The sequence below is a fragment of the Anomalospiza imberbis genome, chromosome 1, assembly GCF_031753505.1.
Source record: "Anomalospiza imberbis isolate Cuckoo-Finch-1a 21T00152 chromosome 1, ASM3175350v1, whole genome shotgun sequence".
NCBI lineage: Eukaryota > Metazoa > Chordata > Aves > Passeriformes > Viduidae > Anomalospiza > Anomalospiza imberbis.
The window spans coordinates 81783701-81805404 of NC_089681.1; the positions used below are offsets into that span (position 1 = coordinate 81783701).

The following is a 21704-nucleotide window of genomic DNA, read 5'->3' on the forward strand; positions in this document are numbered from 1 at the left end:
ATATCCATCTGGCCCATGGGCTCTCTTACTTTCACAGTCAAGATTTTATCATTGATCCTGGCAGAAGGGAGATGAGACCTCTGAAAGGCAATGCAGATTAACTGTTTGATGACCAGCACGAAGTGCAGCAGAGGACCGAGGACTATGAAACAAAAGAAACACATGTGAACAAAGATCTCTGGCAGGAAGGTCATGACATATAAAACATTGTGCCAAACATTCAGAATTCTATGTTACTGCCCATTAATCATTACCTTGCAAAACCAAAACAAAACTCTCATTGTATGTCAGCTGAAACATCATCAAACCCTGTCAGCTGTCTGCTTTGTCCCTCTCAATTCCTCTCCACTGGAAGGTCATGTCTTGCCTGCAGGCAGTGCTTGCTTTGTGTCAGCTATGGTCACTCCTCCTGCATACCCAACCTCCAGACCAACTGGACCAAAGCTGAACTTCAAACTTTTATTTCACTGTGCTCTTGTTCTTGCATCTCCTTTCTTTTATCCTTTGGGTAACCTACATACTTCCATAAACATTTACTCCATATATATATATATTATATCTATATATCTGTTATGCTAATGGTTGCACAGTCTTATCTTACTTTCTCCTGTCTTTTGAAATCCTGACAGCTGCTTTGCCCATGTTCTGATTTAGCCCTGCAAGTGTGAATAGACTATTCACATTTCATTGATGCAGATAGTTCTGGGCACTCACTAAGTACCTTTCAATAACTGGTAAACTCTAGAAGCCCTTTTCTATATGTCCAGTACAGTCAGCGTGAGTTGCTCCTGTCATTGCTGGAGCTAATGATGTGATGAAGTGAGAAAATGCGAACTCCGGAAGATATTTTGGTTATTCAAGGGAAAACACCCCCATTTAGGCTGCTTTCCTACTGCCCAATCTCTTTGGGACAGCAATAAGTTAGAGGCCACCAGAACACTTTCTATGCTCCTTGGCAAATAAGGCACATATTTTTGTTTAGTGTAAGGGGTGTTGAGTTTAGGAAATAAAGACACAAATATCATTCCTCCAACACTGAAAAGAAGACCCAAAAAGTAACTTTAGGAAAAGCTTTTTCCTATGCACACAGCAGCCAGCTAGTGTGCTCTTCCTACCCCTCCATTCCCTTACTATCAGCCATAGAAGAGGAAGACGAGAGTCTCTGTTTTTCTCACCTAAGTACAAAGGGGGTTGCCACTGAAGGAAGTGTTAAGGAGTGTTGAGGGGCAGCTAGAGAAACACTGTTCCTGACAGAAATAGGACTTGGACTGTCATAAAATGTTAGTGGCCATATTTACATCTCTCCCATAAATCTGAGCCATTAGTATCAGGGGAAGGGGGGATCAAGAGAGAGCTCAGAGATTTAAAGACTGCTCCAAAAAATATGGTGTTGGCTTCCTGGAGGCTCAGAAACTGACTTCAAATTTCTTTGCATATGATGATTATTTAGTCTGTCTGTTCAGGGAATCTAAAGGCACTAGTCTTGGTGCATAAAGTGAGAAACGTACATCAATCTGGGCAAGATTCATGTACTGTTTTCTTCAAGTCTGGAACATGGATTCAAACTCTAATCAGTCTGTCACTTTAAAAACACTTCCACACTGGTGAAGATATGCTGATATGCTTCAGGTATGAAAGCTGTACTTGTAACTAAATGTAGACTTGTAATAAATGTACTGTTAGACACTGCTGATTTCAGGCCTCAGAAACCCTGCTGCCTCACTGCATCAGACTTCTCATCTGTTTGCTGCAGCAACTTCAAGTCATTTAATGTAAAGTCAGAATACAAATACCTAGAGCAAGAAGGTTTGGAGAGAACTCACAAACGTGAATATGCTTTAGGACATAATAGGAAATTAAGCAGAACATAATTTTGTCATTTATTGCAGAGGGGTACACCAGTACTTTTGTATTAAGCCAATTTCAATGAAATGAGCCCTGTAGCAGTCCCCTCCAATGGAGCAAGTTTGTAAATATGGCATTAATTGCTATTATTGTCCTGGATTAATGCAGTACCCTCCTTTGCTGCCAATGGTTCTGCACTTGTAGGAGGATGCTTATCTAATCAGATGTTGCTTGCCGTGTCATGCCTTTATGAAGTTAGCTTTGTTCTGATGTACAGTAATTATATTTAAGTTGCACTAGGCTGCACAGTTTAAATTATTAAATGACACTTTGGCACATCCTGGCTGTAAAAGTTCTTGGAGTTAGTTTATTTAGAAGAAAAGAGAAGAAGGAAATTAAATCCTCGATCTCCTATTACAGTATGTGCAGAGATCTCTACAGATGTGCAGAATGACAGAGCAAGCCAAGGAATAATTTACTGTGCTCTCAAAGAGGAAAAAATGTTGATTTAACCAAATATTTAGTGTTACTGAAACATTTATATCCCTTTCATGCAATCTATTCTGTACCTGAACAGCCTAAAACTCACATACCTGTAGGTGTTCAGGTTCTTTCTGTGTTACAGATAATTCAAACTCAAGAGTGACTCCTTTAAAAAAAGTGATTTAGTCAAGTTTAAAAAAGGTCAAACTTCTTGTGTTTTCTCATATTCACTTGTGTATATTAGAAGAAATGAGTCTGCCAAGCTAAAGACACACTTTATGTCTTAGACATATTGATAATGCTATTGAGACTTAATGTGAATTTGTATTTTGAGCTTATTTAGCTCTGGCTGAGTTGAAAGACTTGATCTTTAATTTAAAGTGGTTATTTATTTTTAAAATAATTTTAGTCATTCTAAAGAAAACTTCCATAAGGGAAGCACTATCAGTCTTTTTAACTAAAGTGGCACAAATAGTATCTTTTTAATGTGGTGCCTATTGTATTTAAGGCTTGAGCTACAATAAGCACAATCTCTTTCCAATTCCCCATCTAAAAGAAAGGTGATTTTCTTTATTCAAACCTCTTGATCCAAGAAAGAAAGGGAGAGGAGATAAATACAGCTCTTTGTAGTACTGCTTAGAAGTAAAGGTTAATCATGAAGAGCAGAGCTGTTTTTAGATGTTTCAAAATGTAAAACAGATGAATTCACACCTTCCTCATAAATGGGCTGTTCTAGTTAAAACTTTGAGAAATGAATTCCTGGCTCTGCTTCTTTTTACAGAGAAAAATAACATAGTGGCCTTCTGGGGCAAGATCTTTAAAGATTTTCGATGAGATTTATGTGGCAGAAAGAGCTCTCAGAGACAAATCGATATAACTAAGTACAGTGCTCTCATACAATCACGCTGATCAGGAAAACTGGCTGCATCATCACAGGGCTGTCATTTTCTCACTTGCACTGTGTGAGATTGCCTAAGGTTTCTTACAACATTGAAATCAAACCCTCCAGATGACAGCAGACAATGACAGCAGGGGGTTCAGGGCAAAGGAACTGCGTCTTCTTGAGCTTGTGCCTTCTTAAACACATTTCTTTTTCTGACAGACTCGAGATTCCCATTCCTTGGCACCATTATTACCTGCAAAGACACATTCTCAGGTTGCATCTCTCTTTCCATTAGATAATTTTTATAAACAAATGTGAAGCCACAGATTTCAAGGAACAAGTACATTCTTACACTTTTTATGCATCCAACACTTTTCTTTGTTTGTGGTATTTTTAATCAGTCTGTTTGCAAGGAGCAGAAAGACAGTGCCTCATCTTGACGTGTTAAGATATTTCTGATCCTCATTTCTTCACTCCCTCATCATCAGATGAACCTGTTCTGTGGTATGTTTTTATTTGGCTCCTTCTACTTCATGCTAATTCCCACTGCATGTACCCTGGGCACTGCTCTGGTTTTGTTTTGCTGCTGTTAGACACAGTCATGTCGGTGCTGCTGAGGAACTGATTACAGCAGGACTCTGCTGCTCTCAGTACTGCACAGAGAAAATGGCAGTTCCCACCCCAGCAAATTATAGGTAGCAAACATATGAAGGAATTCAGGTGTAAACCAGTAAAATCAGGAAATGAGGAGCTCAGCCTGCCTAGTCACTTCTGAAAATCATGTTAGATGTCTACATGCAGGTCTCATATATGCTTACATACTGTAAGTATGTAAACCTATAAACCTGGACTGGCATCCCAGAAGCATCTGAAGGAGGACATTCCCACTGAATGCCATTCCTGTCTTTCCTAGCTGAGCACAGACTCTGCTTGTTCAAATGCACCCACCGGTCTCACACGAGTTATGGAGAACCTGTACAGGTCTGGGCAGTTTGAATATAAGATATGCACCAGTGAGCTATCAAAGAAATGGGAAGAGAAAGTCCTAATTGCAAAAAAAGAAGGCTAAAGATATTTGTTTGTGTATGTGTGTCTAACTGTGGCTTAGCAATTCAAGCTTGCTGCTGATGGACACTAAAAGCACGAAGCAGTGTGAAAAAGAGACACTATCCAGTATATTTTATGGAAATGTCCCCCACAGATTTTTAAGGTCAGTTCTGCTACTTAGCTATTAATCTTAAATACATGAAAAAAAAGTTGCATGAAAAATTAGTCAAAATGTTAGCTGTACTGGTAATAAGAGGTGGAGAGCATACAAATTAGGGAGAGAGAAGGAAGAAGAAAGGAATTTAAGGGATCGACACAGGGGAAAAGAGAAACTTTAAGAAGAAAATGAACATGCCCTGTAAATATCTTCAAGGTAACAATGTAAATGAAGGAAGGAAATTGCACCAAGTCTCAGAAGACAACAGAAAAAGAAGTAATAGCCATAAGCAAAGAAAGAAAAAGTTCAGCCTAAACATGAGCAAAACTCTAAGAGTAATTAGGCTAGTGAAAAATTCAAAGGTAGCTGAGGTGCAATTAATGCACATATTCAAGAAGACTGGACTAAAAATAAAAAGATGAAGAGAACACATTTGTTAAAGTTGAGAGGAAACAAACTTAAACAATTTAAGTTTTGAGAGGAAACAAAGAAGAAAGTGTTCTCTGGCACTCTGTTGTTGATTTTTCTCCACAATGACCTGGTTAACTTCAGATTGGCACAGTGATTAAATTGTGTTGCTTGCAACATACCTGTTTTCTCATGGTGCCTGCTTGTTCATTATTTAATATTTTCTTTTTTTTTTTTTTTTGTGACAGCTGACATCAGTCCTATTCTTTTTTTTTCCTTATTTGACTTTTCAGCAGTTTTAATTCAGCCACAGCATCTCCTCTCATCATTTTGTGCCCTTTCCTTCCAGCTCCTTCAATCATTCTGTAGACACAGATGCTACTTTTGCAGTGATCACCAATTTGAATGCATGCTCCTTCAGTTGCACTTGCCTCAAACGTTTTGAATTCTGCCTTGTTCTGAGAGAGCCTGGAGCTGTTCAGGTGTATGTGACTGTTAAAAGCTGTGCAAATGGATGACCTTAGTTCAACATGGGTCTGGTTTTCAACAGGCATTTTCCTTCTAGAGACAGCTGTGTTTCACTAAGTGCATTATGATTTAGTACGTAGCATAGATGCTGTTTCATCAGCTGTATCTCCTTGATGTTTTGACAAACTGTAAATTCATGCTTTTAAAATCTCAGTTACCTGGATGCCAAGGTTTCATTTCAAGGTTCAGCTTTCAGCTCAAAATTGATGCTCATTAAAGTCAAGGGCAGGACCCTACTGACTCAGATGAGTTAAGAAAGAGACCTTATACTTCTATTCAATCTTAAGTAACCCTGAGCATAAATTTGCCATTTGGATCCTTTACTGTGCAGTCAGTACAACAGTTTCCACTTCTGCTGTCACAGATGGTATTCCAATTCCACGCTCTAAGTCCTCACACAACTCTCCATACCTTTGTATGCAAGTGCTCAAAAACCCATAACAGACTTACCCTTCCAATTCCCAAAGTCAGGAAATGCTTCTTTCTGCCTTTCCACATGGGTGATAGACTCTCATTTTAAAAAGAAGTTGCGCAGCTACATAACTTTGGTGACCTGTGCCAAAAGAACTTTGTGGTGTCCTAGTAGCTCTTGAGTTTTTCCTGGAAAAAGCACTTGAACTAGAGTTTCCTAGTGTGGCTGTAACAAAGAGAAAGAAGGACAGAGCCGTAGCCCTGCTATGGATGCAAGGGCAGGTTGGCCTGGCAGTAAGGAGCTTGTGCCTGCCCAGGGACACTGACAGGAGACAAAGGAGAAAGAAAGGAAAGACAAAGTTCATAATCCCTTAACATTTTTCTCTTCATTTTGCCATTCTAAGGTTGCCCTTGCTGGGGTTAATTAACAACTATGAATGCCAGTGCTACACGAACAAAATAGATTGCAGTTTTTACCCCTTTCCTACATTTTCCGTCGCTGTGACTGGACCTCAGGATGTGACCTCTGTAAATGCTCTCTCATTACTTTTCTACTAATTAGTCTCATTTCATTTATGAGTTATATTAGCTGGGGATTTTACATGGTTTAACACATTAAAAAATAAAGCTTCTTGACATTTGAAAATACTCTCACTTTGGAGAAACTGTCAGTCCTCTTCACATCTGCACATGAGGGGATGGTTGAAAGAGTCATCTGGGGATAAAGAAGCATTCTCCTCACAGCAATGGCTATGCAAAGTGTTAAGGAGGCCATGCCATGCTGGCTTAATGTGAGCACTTGTGTCTTATAGCTATATGCCACAAATGTTTAAAGCCTAGATTCAACTCACGTAACTATGGGCGTTAAGACTGTTCAGAAAGATAAAAGAGGTGTCACCCTTTGCTTCTCAGACAAGAGGGGGTGATTCATCCTGCCTAAGCCACGAACTAGTCTCTGGAGACATGGCTTTCTCTCTCCACTTATCATAGCAAGGGCCTAGGGGGGGCATATCTATGACTTCAGTGTCTGCTGCTTGATGGGATGTGATTCAGTCTTAGAGTTTAGTATGATAAACGAACTTACTAGAAGTTCTTGATTTTGGAGTATTCTGTTTTTTTCTACAGGTGCAACTGACTGCAAGTTCTAGTTTCAAACATGGCCTCTAACAGCTGGTTGTACTGTCCCCCTCTCTGTGCACATACATTCATGTAAGCTGCAGGAAAATGTCACTGAAAAGTCATCCTAGAGCAGCAGAAGCCAAATCAGCACATCTCCTCCCTTATGCTGGCTAAAGCAGTTAAAAAACCAGAGACCATTCTGAAGAGCCAGATACAATCACAGCTTGATGGTATTCACCTTTAGCAGAATAACAACCTTCCATCTGTTCTCCACTATCTCACCTCCTCAGAAATGTGACTGGGATTAAGAAGGATTAAGCTTCTGATAGTGCCATGCCAGAAGTCAAAAGAGGAGCTTCTTTGTTCACTGGAACCTCTTCTGAAGGGGTGTCTCCTTCAGACTTGCCTTCTCTACACATGCCTCCTTGTACGGAAAAAATGCTGAACAAAAGAAACTGAGTTATGGTGAACAACTTCAGTTGTATTACAAGTTTTAAGACATAAGGATATGATCTATTCTGAAAGTCCCTGATGATTTATTTAGTGGGAATATTTCTACATTGTTTCCTTTAACATCAGAGAAAATGTGCCTTTGGAGAGGCACAGCTTTTATCTCATCCCTTTTAAAATCACACCACTGATCTCAAAAGAAAGGCTATGCCATGTCAGAATTTAAAACATTCACCTTATGGCTGTCACCTAAAGTAGATGAAATATATGCCATTGAGTTTTAAATGACTGCTTATGCTGCCAGTCACAGTCAGATCCTGAACTGAATGATGTAAGTTCCCTCTGTTTCCCTGAAAGTGATGAAGCTGAATCTTTTTATACCAGAAAAGGATCTGGCCCTTAAGTCTCAGTGTCTTCCAAATCCAAAGTAATTTTATCCACCTGAATAATTTATTGTCATAACCTATTTTTCATTAATTTGACTATGCTCTCGTTCCTCTCGGGCTTGGTACTTACAGAGTAGCTCTACTGCGAAAAACGATGTGAAATTAGCACTTTCTTACTCAGCAGATCACTTTCCTGTGAGAAGTCAGAAAGAGTGCTGTTTAACTTACCATGAAAAGTACTAAAATCTCTCTTTTGCCCCTTCCTTGCTTTCTACCCAAAAGGACCAATGGAGCCAAGGGGAAGCAAACAGGTCAGGATTTTTGGCTCTTGTATTTCTGTGACAGTCAACCAAGCTCCAGGGCCACCTGGGCAGCCTGTAGTTCTCTGGGTTGTGACCAGCATGACCTTCCCACTGCCGACAGTGAAGTTGTAGCTGCCAGCAGAGCTTACAGAGCTGCTGCCACTGATAGCAAGTGAAAACAACGTGATTTCCCACTTCCAGCTGATGTGCTCAGCTCAAAAGAGACAGACAGTCATGTGTTTAAAATTAATCTTAGGCATAAGGATGCAGGACAATGACCACTAAAATTCTAGGGACTGGAAAACAGATGAAGCTGTTGGCTGATGTGCTGTAAAACATCTCAGGTGTGAACACTTCTGTGCTAATCCTGAAGAATTAGTTTAGCTAAAATAGATTCTGGAATCAGATTGGGGGGTCCAAGATCAAGTAAGATTTGGGGACAATTGCTGAAGAAACTGGTTGTTCATACAGAGACCAATAAAGTAACATTGGCATAAGATCTCTTGAGGAAGACAAGACATTTTGAGGCAAATTTTTTTTTTTCGACTTTTCCAGGTAAGTCCTTTCTAAAACTCACATAAGCTTTCCTCAAGAAAGCATATGCAATACGTTGTAAAAATAGGAACTTTGAATTTTTCTTTGCCATAGGACATCATTTATTACAAGGATGTTCTTCAAATTTAGACAGTCTCTAACATATGACTAAGTCTGAAGTCACTTTGTCTGTCAAAAGGTAAAGGGCAAATGAGTTATCAGGGCAGCTGGGTCATCAGAATTCCTTCTCTTTGGACCCGATGTAGTAAAAAATATCCTCAGTCTTCCAAACAACTGAAGTCCCAAAAGACTACATATCCTAGCCTTGCAACAGGCCAACTTATCCAACACAAAGGTCAGCATCATTAAACAGAATAAACAAGCCAATCCAAGAGCCAGAAATGACAGATCTGCCTGGGAGGGGAAGGAGTCGTTCAGCTGTCTTTCTGGGCCTCCTTCATTTCCACACTTGCACAGTCCCAAGCTTCTTTGCACACACCCACACTTGCTCTTCTGTTTTTCACTCCATACACACGTGTGCACACATATACCTGTACAATGGGCGCATTCATGGGACCAGGCAAAAAATCCCCTCAAAACATGGGAATCCATGAAATAGGCCATTACCAAACAGTATGGAAAGAGCAGCTGATAGAACTGAGCCCTTCTGATCACGTACTGTCCTCTGGACCACTAGCCCCACTCCTCACTCCTCCTTGTCTTGCAGGAAATAGTGTTTTGGTCAGGGGTTAACAATAGCTTGTAGAGTGGAGAACCTGTTTCTACTTCCAGCTCTCACTACCATCTCACCAGTTTCTGCCAGTCAAGGCCGGGCTAAAACCCATTCTCATTCCTCTGCTTGCCTTCTCACCAGCTGAAAAGGCACAGGAGGTGTTCCCATCAGCCCTGGTACTGGCACACAACACTCCCAGCCCGGGATCATGCTCTAGCCCACACCTCCACCTTCCATTACTGCCCTGGAGCCAGCAGCCACCAATCCTCCTGCAGCAACCAGCACACATGGCAGCACAAGACTAAGAAGAGGGGATGCTTCTGTCTTTTTGTGATGTTTACCCATGGCCCCCTCTACCTATCTACAGCCCAAAAATATCTCAAACAATTAATTTTCAAGGAACCAAGGAAATAACTTAGGTACTTTGCAGCCAAGTACTTTTCACAGACGAGAGCACAGCTGTGTGCATGCTTATTTCCTTCTGTCACCACGCTGGAAATATATCCTGTGCCTAGAGTCATACTAACCTCTACTGGATTTGGTGAGGTTATAGACCTAAAAAAACTACAGGCATTAGCAGCAGGCTGTGAATCCAGAAGGGAGACCTGCTTTCTCCTGTGTGTGTGTATAACAGGGCCAAACATCAGCTCCAACACAACGTGACAACGCTGCTTGTTCCTGCCCGAGTGATGCCTGTCACACACTGTCCCAAGGTGCTCAGCAGTGGCCTTGGAGCTATGAGCTCGAGATGCCACAGCAGGAGCTCAGCAGCAAATGTGAGCATGCTGCCTGTGGAGAGAGGCTCCCACAATGCAGGACCAGCCACCTGAGTTTTCTTTCACTTTTTAAAATTGCTTTTATAAGTTTCAGGATGAAAGAGATTAGGTAAAGCCCCATTCTAGGCTGCTGTGCATGAAATTTAAAATACCCATATTAATGCAGAAATAAGCCAACTACAACATCTAAAGCTAAATGCTGTAAATAAGTAGCTGTGCAGTACGAGGAGAGGACAAATCTCAGATGGGACTTGACAGATTGAGGTTTTGTTCTCATTTCTACCCTTGACCTGTTCGGTGACTTTGAGTAAGTCATTGCTTCCTTTCTATTTCTTTCTGGGTCAGGGACTGCCTGTCATTTTGTATTCATACAGCTGGCATGAAAAGCCCCAGCTGCAGTGAAGATCTCTGGACACTACTTCAATAAAACCAATATCTAAATACCTGTTAAAAATGGATCATAGAGAAGCCTTTTTCTTTCCTTGGTAAAAAGGTACCATGTTTCAATTAGTGAAAATTTCAGATGTTTCATTAAGTAAATAAATATATACATGCGTAACTGCATTTACACCGAACACACACATATTCAACTATGTTCCTAACTAAAATCTAGAAAACTATCACAACTTTACTAGATTACTTCCCATCCCTGTATCTCTAAGATACTATCATCTCACTTCTAATAGATTTGCTATATCTTACCAATAAGATTTATTTTCTAGCTTTGCATAAAACTCAACTCTGAATGCATTTTTTAAAGCCATCATTATCCCAAGCACACGGCACAGAATTGTATTTATGTTACAATGAAACCTCATATTTTTCAGTCTGTATTTGAAAGTAGTTAACATTTTTCTATCCAAATGAATCTGCTTCTCAGCAGTCAGTGCTGAAATAAGCTTTTTTGCTAGTGTTTTCGGCATCTGTTCTACTTTTTCTTATCTCTCTCTCCTCACTTACACGTATAAATGTCCATTTATAAGCTTCCAGCTGAAATAGATGCCAGACTTAATCCAATTGCATAAATTCACAACATAAGCTGCAAAAAGTGCATCACTGGATGCCTCAAGAACTCACAGCCTCTCTTAAAATGCCTGACAGAATCCCTGGAATTGTACTGGAAAGGTTCAGTACTTTATTTTCACAGATGTGCAGCGAGGTTTTTGTTCTTGCTGTGGGCACTTGATTTCTGATATAAGTGTTGAGGTGTGACTTGCAAGGGCAAAGAGTTCAAGGTCATTTATTTTCTAGTCTCAGTGAGCAAGGAATTGATGCCCTATCTGCTAAGCAGAAGTAAGGGTCAGGGAACCTTGAAATAGAAGATAGTAGTGCTACAGATCACATTAAGAACAAATAAACAATAAAAACATTGAAAAATAATAATAATAAAAATAAAAGTAATGGGAGCAAAGGTAATGGGAAGCCTTAAATTCCTGTTTTGGGCTAAAGCCATTGAGTTCTCTGAAAGTTTGGAGGTCTTATAAGGTTGGAAGTGTCACACTATTTTGGATGTCTGGTCAAGCCCTGGTTCAAAACCTAGAGAGCAATAACTTACAGATTGATTTTGATTGTTAATGTACTGACATCAACTGAGATGGGATATTGGTTGTAAAATCTAGCACATTCTGACAGGTGGAACACACATTTAAAATGTTTGGGTTTTGGAAGAAGAAAGCAGACAGCAGCATTGAATGACAGAAATTTTAAACATCTAGGATAAGGAAAATTTCTTTTTTTCCCTTCAGATGGTATTTTTATTTTTTCTTAATGGTAAAGTTAAAGCCACTTATGTATTTTGACAATGTTTTTCATCACAAGAACAAAAGGTAAGAGCAGCAATTTTGAATGACTTAATCAATGAGATAATTAAAAATTCTTACCTTACAGAATTTTAATTTTTTTAATATAAAAAAAATTATCATTGGATACAGAATAGTATTAGCATTTTCAAATGCTGCTGGATTGAGAAATGGCTGCTTTTTGTTTGTCAGTTCAAGTATCCCTCTGGAAACAGCTGCAATACTTGAATTGTAATTCTAGTTGGCAGCAAAAATTGGTCACCATGTCAGAACTATTCTGACAGAGTAAATGACTGAAGGAGGAAGCCTGCAGGGAAGTAACTTTCTTTTTTATACAAAGAAGTAACTCTTTTTTTTTTTTTTTTTTTTAAGAAATGTTGGCTGAGCTTGCATCAGTGGGGTCCCATGGGTTCCCCTGACCACCATCCCCATCTTTAAATAAGTAACAAGCTACCTCCAGTGACAAACACTTACCCACCCATCACTGCTGCAGCACTTTTGGACCACTGATGCTTCTGCCACCAGCCAAAATTCACAGTTTGTCAGCTCAAGAGCCTGTCCTTTGCTAATGGATTACTTTTGAAATGTCTGCTCAAAGTGGAAGGTTTTATTTATTTATTTATTCTAAAGAGGTGTACAAGCAACACACTGTTTGGACTCTGGTTTCCTATAACACAGTCCCCAGTCTTCTTGATCGTTGCTTTCCAAGTCTCCACAGGAAAAGGCAATGAGGGTGTCAGTGCCCAGCCTGCACAACCAAGTTCTTTTTTCTCCCTTGAAGACTTTCTCAGGCAAGAGAACCATAGCAGGCTTGAAAGTACAATACTAAAGCCATAGACTAAGGCATCCACTGAATGAGGCATCACTGCCCTCCCACACACATCCTGAGCCCTGGTCCCCAGTGACAACTTCATCCTTTTCATCTCTCAGTAACAGAATAGTCCCTTCACAAAGGTGCTGTGAAGAGCAATAAAATGACATGACTGACACTTTCAGGCACGATCGTATTGTAAGTCACAGGCAAATCACCTGTACCCTTATTCAGGAAAGGTTTTGAAATCCTTTTGAGGAATGCAGTGATGACTGAGGCAAAGGGAAATATACTTAGTTAGTAAGACTGGGTGCAAGCTGGTGCTCCCTGTGTCACCTGTAGCAGGCAGGTGAAGAAAAGGGCCTCTAGGTAAGCCTGCTCCCTGATGGACAGAGAAATACACACAGGTGGAGCATGCAGCTGATTGAATCTTAGGGCCCCAGAAAGAATGTGAATCTGTGACGTGGGGAGTGGGTAGGAAGGGGGAGAAGCAGGGTGGATGTAGGGGTCACAGAAATCTCTGTTGCAACACAATCCTCATCAAAGACAATGCACAGTGGTAAATGATGCAGATGAACAACTGCCTGAGCTCTTACAGGGCTTTACAAACTTCCACCAAAAAGAAACTTTTTACAAGTGAACCACTTATTTAATTTAAATATGTAGCCTGTATAATCAGTCTTTGAAGTAGGGAGACAGATGATCAGGATTTGCCTTTTGATCTTTCCAAATTGTTTTATCAAGTAACAACTATGCCTGAAGTCTTTTCTGGGAAACTTTATTAGCAATGATGTTTACAACAATCTTAGAGACCAAGGTTCTCTTAGTACTGCTGCTAAGTAATCTTCCAGAAATTGAAATCTTACAAAGCGAACTTAGGGTCTACAAATAACATAATGAATTTTATGTAAATTCAGTTGAAATCTCCAAACAAATCAGCTACAATACTATTCAATGCTCTGTACATATTCACATTAAAAATATTCACAGGATCTCTTGGATTCACACAGATCCCAGTCTTGCTCTCTATTCATCTCTTTGTACCCAACTCAATGGATCTTGCAAGAGGACCTCTAGCTCAGAGAACAGAAAAAAGGCTCTGAAGCAAAAAAGGACTGACTTTATCAGTAGACCAGACACCCCCTCACACCTACAAAAGAGCAGCACAAGCTGCCTAGTTATAAGCTACAGCTGTTCCACTGATTAGCATGAGTGCAATGATCATTTTTATCAAGGCAACTTGAAGAGGCTTCCCCTCCTTGGTGGCTGTTGTAAAGGACTGTGCTCACATTTCACATTCTACACAATCCTGAAACCAACAGGAACATTCACAGCCACTGCTTTTAGACAGCCCATACACAGAAAGACACTGTGGTTTGAATAAAGGAAACAGGGTTTTTTACCTTTTGTTTCTTGTTCTGAAGACAAAGAAAACAAAAATGCTTCAGGCAATCTTCCTAGCCCACACAAAGCAAAAAAGGGAAAATAGTCCACTTGTAAAAACACAGTTATCACCAACATCTTATTGAGGAAAGCCTAAAACTCATTAACTGCAGTAAGCAGAGTGCAGAAATTATTTCAAGTTTGTTTTTCCCAAACAATTTCCGGGTCAAAGACGAAAGTCTTGAGTTCCTCCCCCGCCCAATACAGCCTATCTGATAAATATTTTCATTAAAATAGATTGAATTTATGAATAAGACTGCAGTCTTCTTACAGCTGATAAGTGAAATTGTACATAGGAATAATGAAAGTAAAAACTATGAGCTAATAATTCCATTGGGGTTCTTTGGTGATGTCAAATACGCTGAAATTTGCTAAGCAATCGTAGACCTGAAAATGAAGTCATTTTCTATTCATTTAACATATGAAACTGGTCACAGTTAAGAGGGAAAAATAAAATAATGGTTTACACAATTACACTTGACCCTCTAGCACTGCACCATTTCATCTTACTGATAGAAGCAGATGGGCAATTATACAAACGATTTGAAATACAAAAGTCTTGTGGACAGGGGACTTGCTGGAACTTTTCAAACTTCCTACTCTTGAGAAGCATTTCAGCTTTTTATTTACCAACTGAAGCTAAAAGAAGTTACAATCACTTTCCAAGTCAAATAGCAGCAGCATTCAGCAGAGAACAGCTCCCTGCTTTTACCTTGTTTTTATTCCCTTCATTATTATCACTCTCTAAATTACAGAATGTGTTTGTTTTTTTCATTTCTCTCATCCTCTGAAATGGAATTTAAGCATCAATCCATTAGGAAAAAGCAAATCATAGAGCTGGAAGAAGTGAGGTAGTGTTGTGGGCTCAAGTGTAACAACCCCCCCCCTTATTTAAGTGCATCTCACATTGCCAGTGTAGAAAAGTATGCTTCTGAAAATACACATATTGATTACCTCAGAAGCGAAACTTTGGGAAGACATTTGTGTAGTCTGAATTTTTCAGCTTCATTTGGTGTCTACTTTGGCACCTGCAATGAAGTGCTTCTCCTGATGTCCATCCCACACCTACGGAGAGGTGCTCCAAACAAGTGCTGAAGAAGCTGCTCAGTGCAGCAGGCAGAAGTTTTCTTTCATGAGTCGTCACGAATTCCTTGGGCCAGACTTGTGCATCCATGCTGCCCCACACTTTAACACATACAACTGTGGGACATGTGGGACATGCTTAAATAACTGACCAAAAAGGATCTTTTCTTCTTTCAGGAAGAAAACGCACAGCTAAGGAAATTAAGGGTTCAATCTGTTTCGCTTATCAGAAAGGAAAGATGAAAAATGACTACACAATACCTACCAAGGGACTGTATTAACTGAGAACCAGCTTAATGGAAATGAATAGCTTGAAGCAGCAAAATTAAAAGAACAAATAACACTGATAACCAGTGGGAAAAAATACCAACAGACACAGTGGATTTTTAATTTCTGGTGCTGTTCAGAGCTTTTATAGAAGAAACATCTGTCTGTCTAATACAAGCCACACACACCCAAAAATACCCAAGGAAACTGGGTGACTTAAAACTGCACACCACTTTGGGGATAAATTCTGCCCTTCTTTTGACAAAAACTGTTTTCAATGAACCTCTCTGCAACAGCACCCATACAGAGTGTTTCTAATACATCATTTCCCAGTAATGGCCACACTGGTATCTTCCTGTCAAAGAAATCCATTAAAGTAGACACCAGCCTGACAGAACAAGAAGCTCAGAAAGAAACTAAACTTGTTAATGTAAACTACATGTACATTCTGTACAAAAACTGCCATTCTCTGGCTTTATAATTATCTTCTCCTTCAAGTCTTGTAACAGTGATTAAAAAGAAAAACTACTCAATCTTCCACACGCATCTGCGCCACATTTCAGATGTGTCATCCACTGTTCAAAGCAAAACTGAGTATCTCCTTTTAATTACTGTACCATTTTCTGTAAAAAGGGCCTGAACTTTAAAGCTCTGGTTTAGCAGACTCAAGAAGTAAATTTAGCTGCAAAATATAAGTTAGGTACATGCTTAAGTGCTCAGCTGAATCAGTTTTTCATAATACTTTCCTTCCCCACACAGCAGAGTTCATGCAATAACTTGACTGGACACTGAAAACACAGCACCTAGACATAGGAGACAACTGTTAAACAGCTTTTCCTCCTATTAGATTTTGAAATTAATACTTTATTACTTCATACAAGACAGTAAAAATAATAAAAATAATCAACAACTTTTCATAAAAATTAAAAGGATTTAAACCCAAATCTTATTAAAAAGCTAAACTTAAAAGCAAACTAAAGAAATACTATATTTGCACACAGTTTAAAAGGAAGATGTTACAATTTTCTTTTTGATATCAACAGGCACTCTTCATTCATCTGCAAGAAACTAGGTTAGGTCTCCATAGGCCACAGACAGAGTTATTAAGTAAGTAAATATGCCACTGCTTCTGTGCCCTTTTATTTCCTTGCTTCTTCAGTCTCCTCTGACTCTCTCTCTTGATGCTCTCTTTCCCACCTCAATTCTTTCAACTCTTGTCTGTACTTCCGTTCAATGAACCGTTTCTGATGGGCCATCTGGGGAAAGTTATCTGACACAAGGAGAAATATTTTACATTAATAAACAAACTGGTAACAGAGAAAGCCTCGGCTCATTTTGTTTTAAACTTTGATGTTATTAGAGGTAGGGGGGAACAATGTTGTTCCTATTTTTACTCATTTATTTCTTATAATACATAGTAAACCAGGACTGTTTCATAAGACTTTGGTTTCTTCATGATTTCTTTACATCTATTTCTCCTGCTACAAAGCGCTGCCAAATCTAATATACTCACAAAAACAAAATATAAAATCCTGGTATAGAGACATGGCCAGGTATTACCTGGATTTTACATTCTGTTCCCTTAGCAACAGGTGGTCGATACTGAAAAATGAATATGAAACTACTGCCAATGCTGTCAGGGTTTTTTGTCTTGCTCTCACTCCAAAAAGTATGAGCCGCTAGGTTCAAGCATTGCACAGATGTTTCCATTACTTTTATTATTGTTTTAGACCATGCAGAAGCAACTATATGCCCCACACTATGGCGGGGATCCTAATGGGAAAGTAATAGTGTAGCAAGATGGAATGCAGTTAAGTCTGTTCCTGAAAAAGTTAATGCTTGGCTATGTACCAGAAGGCAGCCTTAGCGTAGTCTAAGAGCATGGATGAGTGAAGACTGCCCGAAACAGACTGGACAAGGCTGAGGTGATGGAGAAATAGCTGGGGAGATGGATGCTTCTGCTTTCAGGCATTTGTCCATTGGCTGATGTGTAGGTGCACATTAGTACTGAGACTGGAAGAACAGCTTATGTAAGTGAACAGAATTGCTCTCACTTTAGTGCATGGCTCACAGAATGTGATGTTTTCTGCATGACCAGGGTGCTGACATCCACATGTGTCCGCTGTGGAGACCTGCACCCTCCAGGCAGTCAGAAAGCAAAGGGGTGGCAGAGTATGTGACAGGCTGCAGTTGGTGGTGAATCCTGCTGGGATCACACAGAGCTCTGGGATCAGCACTGACTACCTAATCAGTCTGAGATGAATGTGAAAGGTTACTACACTGACCTTTAAAACTATAAATTTGGTAGATGTCTCAGCAAAGGACTGCTCTCTCTCTCTCTCACTGGCTATTTGGAGAGAATTCAGCTGTGGCTTCTCAGGGACGAGTACCCTGGCATCAAGCTTTTTCCACCTTGGCACCAAGCTTTTTCCTCCTTTTTCTGGATCCCCAGGCAGCACAGATTCTCAGCTAGAGAATGTGGTGCAGAAGCCACATAAACTGCAGGAGTTTGTGGTAGAGCAGAATAACTTTCTACTGCTTTGTTTTATTGGCCAGTGAAATTTGTGCCCTTTATTATATATACTGCAGGAATAAAAGGTTTATTCATCAGTTATTTACAACTTGAGCATGGGAGACTATATTTATTTAAAACAGAAAGCAATCTAAACAAAATTGGTTTTAAATTGCTATTGTGTTTAAAAACACTAGTGCTTTGTTTAATGGAGTTCTGGGATATTTTGTTGCTCATGTGCCCCATAAAATGAAAATCAGATTTTCAGCACTGACTGTAACATGATTCTTTAAGAACTCAGCTTGGTAGCAACCTGTTCTAATATGTTTAGGATGGTAAGAAGGAAACTCAGGTAATAAATTCATCATGGCTATCATATAAATAGGTATATGAAAACTACTTTCACCTGAAGTTAACTATTTATGCATTAAAAAGTCCAACAAACAAACCAAACCAAACCAAACAAATCTACTGCACCACCATATACATATACATAATACAACAGGGGCACTTAAGGATTGTGTAACATCCATTCCGAAAGACAATAAAAACTTGACTGGCAAGGCACAGAGAAACTAACTTGAAAGTTGGCTCTGTTTTGAATTGAAGGGCAGCAGGAGCACAGACCTCTAGAGTTCTATGGTATTTAAACAAATATATATGTCAGAAGATAGCTGTGAAGTCTTTGGATTGATAGGCCATGAAACTCACAGCTCTCTTGAGTGGTGATACTGTCACAAGAAAATTCACTCAAAGAAAACTTCAGTAACATCTTGCAGATACTCAGCAGAGAAGGGAAGTTACATTTTTCTACTTGTCAAATTTACTGGTGGTAAGAAGTATATCCTTAGCAGATGGATATAAAAACATATCTGAACTACACAGATTCATCGCCTTCTGAAATATTTAAGCTCTTGAATTTCCAGATGCAGAGGTAACAGATTAAAAACCTTTGACATCTGAGGAACTGCATGTGTTTCCTTTGAATGAAATGCAAAAAATGGATTTCCCATGTTCTTTTTTCAATAGAGAATTTCTGCTGCACAAAATGCTTGTAATCTATTTGCTTACAGGTCACCCAGACCTGGCACCTTAACCCAACCGGCCAAAGTTATTTCATATAAGAAGCTTGCTCACACTCATTCATATCTAGGACTACATTTCAATGAAAGACTGCTCCCTTGCTGGCTATGCAGCATGTGATTTAGAGAGATGTATACACAGATCCCTGGATCTGCAGCTGATATATTAGCCCTTCTTGACAGATAAATACAGATTTAAATTTTTGGGGATCTGCCTCTTAGATTTTAACCTAGTCTACCGATAATCTGGGATGAAACTTTATTTTCTAAGGTTGCACTTGGCTTCTCCCCTGAATTAAAGGGTGAGACAACCTGAGCATCAGAGACTATGCAGTCTTATCCCACTGCATGCATAAGTATGGAAAACCTCAATGAAATTCTACCGCACAGGGTTCCCTTGAAGTTGCATTCTCTTTAGCTGATCAGCTCCCATTAACAAATACCTGCTGGGATCATATTACCTTCAACTGCTACAAAACTGTCATGGAAGTAATAAGAGGAAAACCTGCTGCTTAGAAGGTGACAGCACTTAGCATATGTGTTCTGTTCAAAACTTATCCCCCACAAAATCTGCACCTTGCCTCACTAAAGAACTAGGAAATAAATTATGAATTCTCTGTTGCCCAAATATCTTACATTTTTCAAGTGCATCCATTGCAGCTCCCATTTCTGCTTGCTGAATACTGTGAAAGCCAAACAAAAACATGTTACATGAGATGTACATGTACAGAATAAATTAAAGTTTCTGAAAAAGTGAAGCACTAGTTACTCTTTTGTAATGAAACTTTTTGGATAACCTGCAGCTTGTAATTCCCAGAGTCTGTGATATATCAGCCATTCCATAAATACATAAGCAATAGTACTACAGCTCCAGCAGAATATTTCTTAAGTTAGACCAATAACATTAACAAAATACTCCAGTCCATTCTTCACTTAAGCATTTGCTTTTACTTAAGATAAAAAAAGCAACAAAATCACAGACGCATGAATGTTTAAAAAAGCAATGATATTTTTATAACCACCAGATTTGGTAGCATAAAATGAGGTTTTTGGGGTTCATGGTTGAAGTCTTTGAACTCTCAGAATAATTCTAAAATGCTTAGAAGTAGTAACCTCAGGAAAAAAAAAAGGGTAATAGTGTGGTACTCTTAACTTGCCAGTGTAAGTTGCATAGTAATCCAACAGCAAATACCAAGATAAAGACACTATTTTCTGGAAGCTGTTCTGCAGTTACTACTCCGAGAGACACAAATAGTTAGCCAGCCACCTTGAAGGTAAGTTCACCACTAAAATCTTAAGATCCAAACTTCTACCAACATTGAACCCTTCAGGTATTCTTAAAGCAGAGAAATTTGAAGAAGGCTCTACAGCTTTCTTTTCCTAAGGCAGACCATACAACGGTCTGTCTCCATGGCTAGTAATTTTGGACACCACCACACTCTAACACCACGTGATTAATTTTTTACTATACCTTGGACCTTTACCACATCCTATTCTTTCCCCTTTGAAGTAGACAGCTACTGTGTACGTCCTGGCATGAGAAGGTCCCACTGTCTGCAAGGTCCTGAAAGAAGAAATATTTTATTCAAGCAGGGAGTATTAAAAGACAGAATCTGTTTGTGGCACATAGCTCACCAAGCTTTCAGTCTGGTCAATACATATAGTGTAATTAATGCAAAACATTGAGCAAGAGTAGAAGGATGTCTGTATAGATCACATTAACCCAGAGATTACCAGAACAGTATTTATATTGATCACATTTATTACTCCAGGGTCACTCAAGAGCACCACCTGAAAATTAAAACTTTATTTAACCTAAAGGCAAAAATGCAAACTGTAACATAAAGTGTTGAAACACTGTGAAAACACTTGTAATAAAGTAATAAATTATGCATAGCTGTGCAAATGCAAGTAAATGCACTCATACAATTACGTGTGCACTAGAAGTTTAATCCCCGGGAGTTCTGAAGGTAGCAAGGTTTTATAAGGAATTTGTATTAGACATGGTAGTTCTCTACACTGAATTATCACTGTACAAAGAAATTTTCCATCAGCTTTGAAAAGTTAGTTTGTCACAAAACAAACTTTCCATTTGACCTGAAGTCTAGGACATACATCAACAACCACCTAAAAGGGAAAAGGTAATTCCCTAGCTGTGCAATGAATTGCTTCTTTTGCAGTTTCTTACTGCTGTCCCAAATCTCTCCCCACTTTCAGATCAAGTTCTGTCTGCTACCTTGTTTCTTTTTAGAAGGTGCACAAATTTCACATCAATTTTTAAAGTATCTAACTAAAGTACTCTATCTCTCCCTGCACTGTGACATGAGCAAATAAAACCTACCCTAAATTTGAAAGCAATAGTACTGACTGCAGTGAAACAGATAACCCCAAGAAAAGGAATTTAACAAGATAATAGGAAGATAACAGCGGATTACTAGGTCTGAGCTGTACTATAAAAATCAATTTATCATCACAACAAAACAAAACAAACATTTGGTACTTGATATTAAGTGGTTTTTACAAAAATGGGAAATTGTTTTTTATTGAATTCGTCCCACTCACCCAAGACAAAGCCCTGAACTCTTACACAGACAGATGGAGGAGTCAGACCTGCAGAGCACTGGCTGCAGTGTTAAGGGGATGGC

At 39.3% G+C, this 21704-nt stretch overlaps 1 protein-coding gene across 4 annotated transcripts in view; it reads right to left on the reverse strand.

Moving 5' to 3' along the window:
- Positions 1 to 13434: 13434 nt before the first annotated feature.
- The window catches only part of DROSHA (drosha ribonuclease III), a 73350-nt gene continuing 65080 nt past the window's right edge, over positions 13435 to 21704 (reverse strand). For all 4 annotated transcript variants that reach the window (XM_068197438.1, XM_068197460.1, XM_068197445.1 and 1 more), the window contains 3 exons: positions 20531 to 20623; positions 19696 to 19742; positions 13435 to 16735 (listed from right to left, as the gene is read on the reverse strand). In XM_068197438.1, coding sequence (XP_068053539.1) covers positions 16605 to 16735; positions 19696 to 19742; positions 20531 to 20623 — 271 coding nt within the window. In that variant the 3' untranslated portion in view covers positions 13435 to 16604. The remainder of the gene's footprint in view (positions 16736 to 19695; positions 19743 to 20530; positions 20624 to 21704) is intronic.